At 41.2% G+C, this 13,264-nt stretch overlaps 1 protein-coding gene across 2 annotated transcripts in view; it reads left to right on the top strand.

Annotated features, from left to right (window-relative positions):
• The window catches only part of nek9 (NIMA related kinase 9), a 36,486-nt gene that overhangs the window by 4,646 nt on the left and 18,576 nt on the right, over positions 1-13,264 (top strand). For both annotated transcript variants that reach the window (XM_081347486.1, XM_081347487.1), the window contains exons 5-12: positions 1,863-1,968; positions 3,558-3,689; positions 3,769-3,879; positions 3,977-4,041; positions 4,950-5,000; positions 5,194-5,386; positions 7,278-7,422; positions 8,701-8,901. In XM_081347486.1, coding sequence (XP_081203612.1) covers positions 1,863-1,968; positions 3,558-3,689; positions 3,769-3,879; positions 3,977-4,041; positions 4,950-5,000; positions 5,194-5,386; positions 7,278-7,422; positions 8,701-8,901 — 1,004 coding nt within the window. The remainder of the gene's footprint in view (positions 1-1,862; positions 1,969-3,557; positions 3,690-3,768; positions 3,880-3,976; positions 4,042-4,949; positions 5,001-5,193; positions 5,387-7,277; positions 7,423-8,700; positions 8,902-13,264) is intronic.

Raw genomic sequence — 13,264 nt, 5'->3', positions numbered from 1 at the left:
ACACACACACACACACATTTAGATGAAATATTAGATGATATTATATATGAATATTTTCAAAAACATGTTTTACTCTAAAACTGTGAGAAAATCAAAGCTATAAATATAAACAAGTTGTGTTCAAAATTTGAGGCTGATATCTCAAGAAATGAGCTTTCAGTGAGATGCTGTTCGGCTGCAGTACCAAACGCTTCCACTAGAGGACATTTTGATCAAAGAATATTGAATAGAATTTATTTATAGAGCAACATCGTATTTCAACTTTTTTTCTCAGAATTTAACGAGTTTAATCTCGCATTGTAATGACATTAATCTCGAGATGGTTTTATTGCTTGGCCCTAATCCTCTTCCGTACTAGCGACCCTATACACTTATAACAAAAACAAAATTAGAAAACAGACGTTCTTCTATTTTTCTAGTTATATTGTTTATAATGACTAGATTGACGAATACTTGATGTGTAAATTTCACTGATGAATGAGGTTGAGGGCAGTGAATGACGTCCCGGGTCGATAAAGACCCGAAGTGTGCGTTTAAGCGTTACGATTATGATTATTCATAAAGATTCTTATTAAAGCTACTCAATCATGAACAGTGAGTGATTCTTCTGTTTGTCGTTTAATTAGCATTAACGACACAGCGGGTTTATTAGGCTGCTGTCATTCTTAGATTAAACGCATGAATCTAAAATTCCAAAGTTTTCATATTCGTTGGAAGCCAAAATCAAAACTAAAATTGAATTAGTCACAAAGCCCTCCTTTGTATTATAATCACTTGATTATGTTGATTACAGCAGGGCTCTGTGAATAGTGTCCGCGGATCCTTAAAAAGTCTTAAAAAGTCTTAAATTAGATTTTTTAAATTTAAGGCCTTTAAAAGTCTTAAAAATTCTTATTTTTGCTTAAGAGAGGTCTTAAATTTTCGATGGCAATTTGACTTAAAAATATGTAAATGTATTCTAATTAATCATCTAATTAGCATACTTTATTTATTATTCTTTCTTTGTGGATTTGCTTGTTCACGTGACATTTCGCGTCATTCGCGGCAGCATTACGTCCGTCTCCTGCACGCACGAAACAGGAGGAGAGAAGGAGAAGCGAGTTGGTAAATAAATGTCAGTTCAGTTTTAAGTGCAGTCTTTAGAATGTTAGAATGTTAAAATTAGAAATCAATTCATATTTAACAATCTCATATCTTTATTTATGCAATTGTAAATGCAGTGTAAATATATTAATGCCAGATCTGATGCCGCCACTGTGTCACCTCTGCACTGCAAAGATGGATTTTGATTTAATGATTTAATTTGACTGCTAAGAGTGGTATTGTGTAATTATTCTAATAGAATTTAATTTGAATGTTAGAATTTGACATTAAAGGTGATGCATACATCTACAAATGTCAATATATAGGTGAAAATGCCCCTGGAAATCAATTTAAGATGGCAAATATTACCCCTTAATAAGAAAATTTAATTTCTGTCACTGCTGTGAACTGACCACTGCATAGAATATGAAAAATATGAATATCTTAGTCAGTCAGCTGTCAACAACAGGCCTAAACCAGCCATGGCACCAAGCATAGAAACACAATCAGTAAAATATTATCTAATTATTACCCACAAAACTTTGAAAATATCGATCGAGACATATTTTGTCAATATTGCACACCCCCTAATGCATGGTATTAATTTTGATTTCTTCGGGTCTTAAAAAGGTCTTAAAAAGTCTTAAATTTGACTTTAAAAAATGTGCAGAAACCCTGTGTGTGTGTGTGTGTGTGTGTGTGTGTGTGTGTGTGTGTGTGTGTGTGTGTGTGTGTGTGTGTGTGTGTGTGTGTGTGTGTGTGTGTGTGTGTGTTTGAAGGGACATCAAAACACTGAACATCTTCCTCACTAAAACCAACCTGATCAAGCTGGGTGATTATGGGCTGGCCAAGAAGCTGGACTCGCAGTATTCCATGGCTGAAACCGTGAGTTTGCTCAATCATGCAGGGTTATTCTATTACTATTATTATATTGTGGTTATTGGTCCGGTCAGCTGGTTTATGATCTGAACAGCATCTCTGCACTCTAATAACTCGCATCATGAGCTCTGTGTGACGGACAGTGCCTTATTTTACTATCATTGAGCTACTTTATTTTTATATATTTTCCAATTTTATGTTGTTGGTTTTTTAAATGTCATTTAGGCCTATTATTAAAATGTTGCCTTGATCACTAGCTGAAATAAAATAAGTTTGTTTTTTATATTTTATTTGATCTCAGTTAAAGTTTCTTTTATTTCATGTTTTTTTGTTATGGTTGTAGTTTTCGTGAACTATAATAATAACCCTGGTTCAGTTCTGTGTGCTTTATTTCATCATAATGACCATCAAGCTGCTGATCAAATAAATAAATAACTGGACCTGAGGTGCTGATTAGAGTTTCCCAGACTCTCCACACCGCAAACAATGCCCTTCTTGAAACAAGCATGATGCACTTTAATATAGGCCAAGTGAACCAAAATCCAGCAAACAACATGGGCATAAATATCCATCATAAATATCCAGCATAAATATCCAGCATAAATATCCATCATAAATATCCAGCATAAATATCCAGTCACTAATAAATGCTATTGAATCTTAAAACTAGACAAACATGCTTAAAACTGCAGTGTTTACTTTTTACATTTTTAAGATACACAATAACCTGAAATAGATTTAATTCTTAAAACATCACAATAAAATTAAAAGTTTTAGATGACTTCACCTAGATTTAAGCGCATCTTGCTTGTTTCAAGAAGGACAAGTTTTTTCAGTGTAACAAAAAAGAAATATTTGACCTTTCTTAATTAAGATTCTTGAAATTATAATTTTTAGGGGTGATATTATTATTAAATACTTTATAGCCATCACTTGTTTCTGGTCAAATCTACCTCAAAATGAGCTATAGTTCGCTTGGCAAGACTGAAGAACACCAATTTTCTTAAATTAAGGGTTATAGTCTAGTGTGCAATATTTTTTATAAGACTTTTTATCTTTCATAACATCGAAAACAAGACATTTTCTCGAAATATATATATATTTTTTAACTTTCTTAGATTTGAGTTTTTGCAGTGCAGGGTTAAAATGAAAAAAAACGGTTAGGGTTAAATATTAAGTCATTAAAATGCTAAATTAAAATAAATCCATAATTTTGATATAGAAACAGTCAAAATAAAACAGTAAAAAGGTGAAATATTTCATGGGTGACACTTTACAATAATGTTCCATTTGTTAACATTAATTAACAATGACAAATACTTCTTCAAGGTTCAAGGGTTTTTCATTGTCTTTCCATACATGAAGGAAAAATGAAGTATTAAGGTCCCGGTCAAAACACAGGATAGAAACATTAACCAATAAAACATGAGAAACTAGAGTGTATGTCTAGCAGCTTCGTCAATAATAGCACAACTACACAATGCAGGAATAAAAACAGTGCAATAATTATAATTATTAGGATGCAATATTAACTTAGGACATAAATAGTAAAATATGAAGCGTTTCTTCTTCGTCTGATGTGTTCTGTCCACCAGTGTGTCGGGACGCCATACTACATGTCTCCTGAGCTGTGTCAGGGAGTCAAGTACAACTTTAAGTCCGACATCTGGGCCATGGGGTGTGTGTTGTTCGAGCTGCTGACCCTCACCAGGACCTTTGAGGCCACGGTAATCGCCCGAAACATTCACTCACACTCCTCCGCTAGACTGGAAACCACTCAACCACATGTGCTGATGTGTTTCCCAGAATGCCCTGAACCTGTGTGTGAAGATCGTGCAGGGCAACTGGACGATGGAGATCAACTCGGACATCTACACGTCTGACCTCATCAAGATGGTGTACGAGTGTTTAGATCAGGTAGCTGAAAGTGTGACGGCTCACTGTGCCTGTCAATCATGCCTGTAGTGATGTCATGATGTGTCTGTGTGTGTGTGTGTGTGTGTCTGTGTTAAAGGACCCTGAGAAGAGGCCGACGGCGGAGCAGATTTTAGAGCGGCCCGTGATCTCTCGAGTCCGAGTGTGAGTCGATCCTGCGCACACTTCACTCTCACACCATTTTAAACACATGTACCCTCTCTCTCTTTTGAGGAGTTTGAAAGTTTTTTTATTTTATTTATTATTTTGTTTGTCTATTTATTTTACATTTATTTACATTTTTATTTTATTTATTATATGAATTGTATTTTTTATTAATTTCATTAATTTATTAATTTATTAATTTCATACATTTTATGAATTAAATTACATTTATTTAATTTTTAATTATTTATTTATTGTAATTATTTGTTTATTGTATTTTTTTATTATTATACTTATTTAGTTTAATTGAATTAAAAAAAATGTATTTTAATATTTTTTGTTTATTCAGTTTTTTATTTATATTGTATTTATTTATTTAAATTTAAATTTAATTCCTATTATTCCCAAAGGTGATTTTGTTTATTTATTTATTTATTGTGATTTTTTTTTTCATTTATTAATTTGTTTGTTTATTTTACATTTATTTAATTATTTATTTATATATTTAATCATTAAATTTGTATTAATTTCATTAATTTTAATTTATTACAAATTTGTATTTATTGTGATTTTTTATTTGTTGATTTATTGTAGTATTCATTTAGTTTAATTGAATTTATTTTATTTTTGTATTTTAATATTTTATATTTTTATTTGTACTGTATTTATAATTTTTATATTGTATTTTTGTTTCTTATATTTTTATTTGTTTACTCTTACTTGTTTACTTTTTTTTTTTCAATTATATTATATTGTATTTATTTAATCAGTATTTAATGTAATTGTTGTGTTGAGCTGTGAGTTGTGCAGTGAGTGAGGATGGTGTGTGTGTGTGTGTTTGTGTGTGTGTGTGTGTGTGTGTGTGTGTGTGTGTGTGTGTGTGTGTGTGTGTGTGTGTGTGTGTGCAGAGAGCTGGAGGAGAGGGTTGCGACGCTGAACTCCGCCATCAGGAAACCCAAGTGAGTGACGCCTCATTCCCAGCAGCCTTTGCTCTTCCTGCAGTGGCAGTCCTGCTGTGTGTGTCGTGTGTTATGCGTTAGACTGAACTGGGAAGGGTCACAGCGCTTACACACTGTTGTCCTCTGGTCAGTTTCACTGCTTGTGTCGCTCTCCTCATGCTAAATGATTGAGTGTGAGTGTGTGTCGCCCCAGGCTGAGCACGGCGACGGAGACGTCGGTGGCGGTGGTGACGACCCGCTCGCGAGAGGTGTATTTCTGGGGCGGGGGGAAGTTCACCCCGCAGAAGCTGGACATGTTCAAGGGCGGCAGCAGCGCTCAGCACGTCTGCGCCGGAGAAACACACTTCGCAGTGGTCACTGTCGAGAAGGAGCTGTACACTTGGGCCGTAAGCATCCTCTAAACCAGCGCTTCCCACAAACCAGCCCTGATAATCAAATCACCCTGGTCCATTTCTCTGAGCTTTAATTCATCATAATGCCGGCTGATCAAATACATAAATAACTGGACCTGAGGTGCTGATGAGAGTTCCCAAACTGACTAGGGTTAAAATTAAGAAGCAGTCCCCCTGTGGTGGAAATCCAGCTTTTAATGTAGTTTATGTGTCTATGTGGAGTTTTTAATCTGCTTTAAGACAAACCATGTGTAAGTTCATAAGTCGACAGCATTGCTGAGTATTTCCTCCTTAAAACTGCAGTGAACCAAAGACAGTCTCTAAAACACGCTTTGACATCGCTGGTGTTTCTGGTTCTGCTGAGTTTTGCTGTTCATTTAATTCTATCCCACCTTAAAATAACATTAAAACTGAACATGTATTTCTAACGGGTAATATGCCGTAAATGAATGACATCCAATCGAATGACTTCATCTATTGCTGTCAAAACTCGCTGCATCCACACAAGCACATGTGGTCTGCTGTGTGCAGATATGATGCCTTAGCAAACCACGCTACATTACTGCCGTTCTCCACAACATACCCCTGTACCCTGAGTGGGCATTTAGCTCTTACTAGCATGAAGAACACGTACAGACACAGACTGTGCATGACACAAACTCTACAGATACAGAAACATATCCTGTGTGAGTTGCTCTTGTTTTTAATGTTGATCATGTTTCACTGGCAAGAATGCAATTGTTCCCCGAATATCCACTCGATTACAAATGTGACATTGGTTTTATGCAACAGTTCTACAAACAAAAAGCTAATATTAAGTGACATGCATTTTAAACAGTATTGTAGCAGAACACCAGTGTTTGTGAACGAATCTGCGGCTTTGAAAGAATCGTGAGAGTCAATGATTCAATAAATCCTTCATAAATACAGTCACTTGCATCATTACTGAATGAGTGACTTAATTCATAATTAACACGTGGAGTGACTCACTCCAGACAGTGACTTAAAGCTGGCGGTCTTAGTTTAATGCTTTAAACTAAAGTATCACTTCGTTTTTACCATCATTTCATATTTCTCTATTGAACATTTTTTATTCTAACATATTCTGACTTTATTCTAACATTATCTCATAACATTATATATGGCGTTGTATTTGCATTCATGCCTTCATGAAAATATCAGGAGAGTTTTATACTATTGCGTCAGTTAGAGTTCATAATCCGGGTTAGATATCGAGAGATCCGGGTCACGAATATGCAATAATGATTGACGAAATATTAATGCATTTAAGGGTTAAGCACTTTCGCCCTTCCGTGTAAATACTGACTGGAGTATCTTTTGTAATTTTGTGATTTTTTTATTTATTAGCAAGTGAAACTAAATATCTCTGAGTATTATAGTTATAGGAACCTACTCCTACTTCATGTAGTATTATATTAAACTAAAACTATTCAAAAATTCTTTAAAAAATAAAATAAACGTTAAATGAAATAAAATGAAAATTGTTTAAAAATGTCTTATTTTTTCCAGCAAGTTCATGTATTTTAACTTGATGTACAAAAATAACTAAACATAAAACTATATAGACATATAAAAAAAAAAAAAAAAAACTATATTTATATATATATATATTTATATACTATTTATAAAAACTATAATAGTATTTCAGTGATTCTGAAATAACACTGGTTTGAGTCTCGATCCCATTCATTCAAAATAAAGAAAACAATTAAATAAAATAGAGAGAAAAAATAGAGCAGAATAAAGTGGAAATGAAAACAAAACCAAGAAACAGGTTGACGGCCTGTTGAGTGCTGGGAACGAAGAGTGTTGGGATCTGATCTCCTGTGTGTGTGTGTGTGTGTGTGTGTGTGTGTGTGTGCAGAGTGTTCAGGGAGGAGCGAAGATGGTGGGTCAGCTGGGTCACGGAGACCAGGCCTCGTACCGCCAGCCCCGGCGCGTGGAGCGTCTGCAGGGTAAAGCCATCCGACAGGTGTCCTGCGGGGCCGACTTCACCGCCTGCGTCACCGGTGAGCGCTACACACACTCCCTGATATCTCAGGCGACCGCTACACACACTCCCTGACATCTCAGACCACCGCAACACACACTCCCTGACATCTCAGACCACCGCAACACACACTCCCTGACATCTCAGACCACCTCAACACACACTCCCTGATATCTCAGGCGACTGCAACACACACTCCCTGACATCTCAGACCACCGCAACACACACTCCCTGACAGTGAGCGCTACACACACTCCCTGATATCTCAGGCGACCGCTACACACACTCCCTGACATCTCAGACCACCGCAACACACACTCCCTGATATCTCAGGCGACTGCAACACACACTCCCTGACATCTCAGACCACCGCAACACACACTCCCTGACAGTGAGCGCTACACACACTCCCTGATATCTCAGGCGACCGCTACACACACTCCCTGACATCTCAGACCACCGCAACACACTCCCTGACATCTCAGACCACCGCAACACACACTCCCTGATATCTCAGGCGACTGCAACACACACTCCCTGACATCTCAGACCACCGCAACACACACTCCCTGACATCTCAGACCACCGCAACACACACTCCCTGACAGTGAGCGCTACACACACTCCCTGATATCTCAGGCGACTGTTGCGGTCAGAGGTTTGGGGTCAGGAAAACAAATTAATCAGTTTATTCAGCTAGGATGCGTTCAATTGATCAGAAGTGACAGGAAAAGACATTTATAATGTAGCAAAAGATTTCAAATAAATGCTGTTCTTTTGAACTCTCTATTCATCAATAATTCCTGAAAAATTAATGTATGACGGTTTCCACACAAATGTGAAGCAGCACAACTGTTTTCATCTTCGATAATAATCATAAATGTTTCTTGAGCATCAAATCCTCATATTAGAGTGATTTCTGGAGGATCATGTGACACTGAAGACTGGAGTAACGATGCTTTTCGTGAGCAGAAGGATAGTTCCGCTTAATTTCTCATCGATGTTGTAAACTTTGATTGACGCGCTTTGCCTCGAGGGGGAGGCGGGCCTTGAGTAATTTCCGGGGCCCTACACAACTTGCATAGTGTGTGTATAGGGCTGATCGGCTCCGGCTGCCATAGACTTCCAGAGCCGAAGGAAGGGTAGAGTAATAAGAATGGCAACGATGCCTAAATATAATCAAATCAAATACAAAAAAGAAATGAGTTGTTTGTAGAGACACTGGGAGAATCGTGTGCCGTGTGGGTTCTTTGTCCAGTAATGACACGTGTGTGTGCTCTCTCACGTCCTCTGGCAGACGAGGATCAGATGTACATGTTCGGCTCGGACTACTATGGCTGCCTGGGCGTGGAGAACGAGCACGGCATGGAGGTGCTGGAGCCGGTGCTGCTGGAGTTCTTCCAGGAGCGGCCCGTCAGACAGGTGTCCTGCGGGGACAATCACGTGGTGGCGCTGACCCAGAGCGGGGACATCTACTCCTGGGGCTGCGGAGAGCACGGTGAGCACGTCACATGACCGCACTGACTTCCTGTGACATCACTGCTGTCAGAGAATGTCTAATAAGGGGAGGACTTCCACTCTCTGTAAACTTCCGGCTTCTGAACTGGCTGCAGTTCCACTCTGGTTCCACATGAGGGCGCTACTCCCCTCAAAATCCACTTTTCTCAGGATATAATTTATTGTCTAGTAATTTGAATGTTGTATTGCAATGTTGTATTGGAGATGCAAAGAAATTACACATTGCTGGGTGTTAGATTTTTTTAGAGTCACTTATTCGCTTAAAAAATGTCAATGACGTCATACACATCGTACGACCGGAGATACTGCTTTACGGCAGTCCTTCAGTCACTTTGGTGCTTTCAGCTCTGCACTTTCTTTTCTCTCGAGGCATCGACAACACAGCTGACACAGGGAAACACACAACACAGCTGACACAGGGAAACACACAACACAGCCGACACAGGCAAACACACAACACAGCTGACACAGGGAAACACACAACACAGCTGACACAGGGAAACACACAACACAGCCGACACAGGCAAACACACAACACAGCTGACACAGGCAAACACACAACACAACACAGCTGACACAGGGAAACACACAACACAGCCGACACAGGCAAACACACAACACAGCCGACACAGGGAAACACACAACACAGCCGACACAGGGAAACACACAACACAGCCGACACAGGCAAACACACAACACAGCCGACACAGGCAAACACACAAAACAGCTGACACAGGCAAACACACAACACAGCCGACACAGGGAAACACACAACACAGCCGACACAGGGAAACACACAACACAGCCGACACAGGGAAACACACAACACAGCCGACACAGGCAAACACACAAAACAGCTGACACAGGCAAACACACAACACAGCTGACACAGGGAAACACACAACACAGCTGACACAGGGAAACACACGACACAGCTGACACAGGTAAACACACGACACAGCAGACACAGGCAAACACACAACACAGCTGACACAGGGAAACACACAACACAGCTGACACAGGGAAACACACAACACAGCTGACACAGGGAAACACACAACAAAGCTGACACAGGGAAACACACAACAAAGCTGACACAGGTAAACACAACACAGCTGACGCAGGTAAACACACAACACAGCTGACACAGGTAAACACACAACACAGATGACACAGGCAACACACAACACAGCTGACACAGGGAAACACACAACACAGCTGACACAGGCAAACACAACACAGCTGACACAGGCAAACACAACACAGCTGACACAGGGAAACACAACACAGCTGACACGGAAACACAACACAGCTGACACAGGGAAACACAACACAGATGACACAGGTAAAGACACAACACAACACAGCTGACACAGGGAAACACACAACACAGCTGACACAGGCAAACACACAGCACAGCTGACACAGGCAAACACACAACACAGCTGACACAGGTAAACACACAACACAGCTGACACAGGCAAACACACAACACAGCTGATACAGGGAAACACACAACACAGCTGACAGGGAAACACACAACACAGCTGACACAGGGAAACACACAGCACAGCTGACACAGGCAAACACACAGCACAGCTGACACAGGCAAACACACAGCACAGCTGACAGGCAAACACACAACACAGCTGACACAGACAAACACAACACAGCTGACACAGGGAAACACAACACAGCTGACACAGGTAAACACACAACACAGCTGACACAGGCAACACACAACACAGCTGACACAGGGAAACACACAACACAGCTGACACAGACAAACACAACACAGCTGACACAGACAAACACAACACAGCTGACACAGGCAAACACACAACACAGCTGACACAGGTAAACACACAGCACAGCTGACACAGGCAAACACACAACACAGCTGACACAGGTAAACACACAACACAGCTGACACAGGCAAACACACAACACAGCTGACACAGGCAAACACACAACACAGCTGACACAGGCAAACACACAACACAGCTATCACAGGCAAACACACAACACAGCTGACACAGACAAACACAACACAGCTGACACAGGGAAACACAACACAGCTGACACAGGTAAACACACAACACAGATGACACAGGCAACACACAACACAGCTGACACAGGGAAACACACAACACAGCTGACACAGACAAACACAACACAGCTGACACAGACAAACACAACACAGCTGACACAGGCAAACACACAACACAGCTGACACAGGTAAACACACAGCACAGCTGACACAGGTAAACACACAGCACAGCTGACACAGACAAACACAACACAGCTGACACAGACAAACACACAACACAGCTGACACAGGCAAACACACAACACAGCTGACACAGGTAAACACACAACACAGCTGACACAGGTAAACACACAGCACAGCTGACACAGGCAAACACAACACAGCTGACACAGGTAAACACACAACACAGCTGACACAGGTAAACACACAACACAGCTGACACAGGTAAACACACAGCACAGCTGACACAGGCAAACACACAACACAGCTGACACAGGTAAACACACAACACAGCTGACACAGGCAAACACACAACACAGCTGACACAGGCAAACACACAACACAGCTATCACAGGCAAACACACAACACAGCTGACACAGGTAAACACACAACACAGCTGACACAGGCAAACACACAACACAGCTGACACAGGCAAACACACAACACAGCTGACACAGGCAAACACACAACACAGCTGACACAACACAGCTGACACAGGCAAACACACAACACAGCTGACACAGGGAAACACACAACACAGCTGACACAGGGAAACACAACACAGCTGACACAGGCAAACACACAGCACAGCTGACACAGGCAAACACACAACACAGCTGACACAGGCAAACACACAAAACAGCTGACAGAGGCAAACACACAGCACAGCTGACACAGGCAAACACACAGCACAGCTGACACAGGGAAACACACAACACAGCTGACACAGGGAAACACAACACAGCTGACACAGGTAAACACAACACAGCTGACACAGGCAAACACACAGCACAACTGACACAGGCAAACACACAACACAGCTGACACAGGCAAACACACAACACAGCTGACACAGGCAAACACACAACACAGCTGACACAGGTAAACACACAACACAGCTGACACAGGTAAACACACAACACAGCTGACACAGGTAAACACACAGCACAGCTGACACAGGCAAACACACAACACAGCTGACACAGGCAAACACACAACACAGCTGACACAGGCAAACACACAACACAGCTGACACAGGCAAACACACAACACAGCTGACACAGGTAAACACACAACACAGCTGACAGGCAAACACACAACACAGCTGACACAGGCAAACACACAACACAGCTGACACAGGCAAACACACAACACAGCTATCACAGGCAAACACACAACACAGCTATCACAGGCAAACACACAACACAGCTGACACAGGCAAACACACAACACAGCTGACACAGGCAAACACACAACACAGCTGACACAGGCAAACACACAGCACAGCTGACACAGGCAAACACACAGCACAGCTGACACAGGCAAACACACAGCACAGCTGACACAGGCAAACACACAGCACAGCTGACACAGGCAAACACACAACACAGCTGACACAGGCAAACACACAACACAGCTGACACAGGTAAACACACAACACAGCTGACACAGGTAAACACACAGCACAGCTGACACAGGCAAACACACAACACAGCTGACACAGGTAAACACACAACACAGCTGACACAGGCAAACACACAGCACAGCTGACACAGGCAAACACACAGCACAGCTGACACAGGTAAACACACAACACAGCTGACACAGGCAAACACACAGCACAGCTGACACAGGCAAACACACAACACAGCTGACACAGGCAAACACACAAAACAGCTGACAGAGGCAAACACACAGCACAGCTGACACAGGTAAACACACAACACAGCTGACACAGGCAAACACACAACACAGCTGACACAGGCAAACACACAACACAGCTGACACAGGTAAACACACAAAACAGCTGACAGAGGCAAACACACAGCACAGCTGACACAGGCAAACACACAACACAGCTGACAGAGGCAAACACACAGCACAGCTGACACAGGCAAACACACAACCCAGCTGACAGGCAAACACACAACACAGCTGACACAGGTAAACACACAACACAGCTGACAGAGGCAAACACACAGCACAGCTGACACAGGCAAACACACAACACAGCTGACACAGGTAAACACACAACACAGCTGACACAGGTAAACACACAGCACAGCTGTCACA

This window comes from Scardinius erythrophthalmus (assembly GCF_964197995.2).
Source record: "Scardinius erythrophthalmus genome assembly, chromosome: 19".
Taxonomy (NCBI): Eukaryota; Metazoa; Chordata; class Actinopteri; order Cypriniformes; family Leuciscidae; genus Scardinius; species Scardinius erythrophthalmus.
The sequence above is the reverse complement of the archived record's forward strand: the minus strand, read 5'-3'. Positions and strand labels throughout refer to the sequence as shown.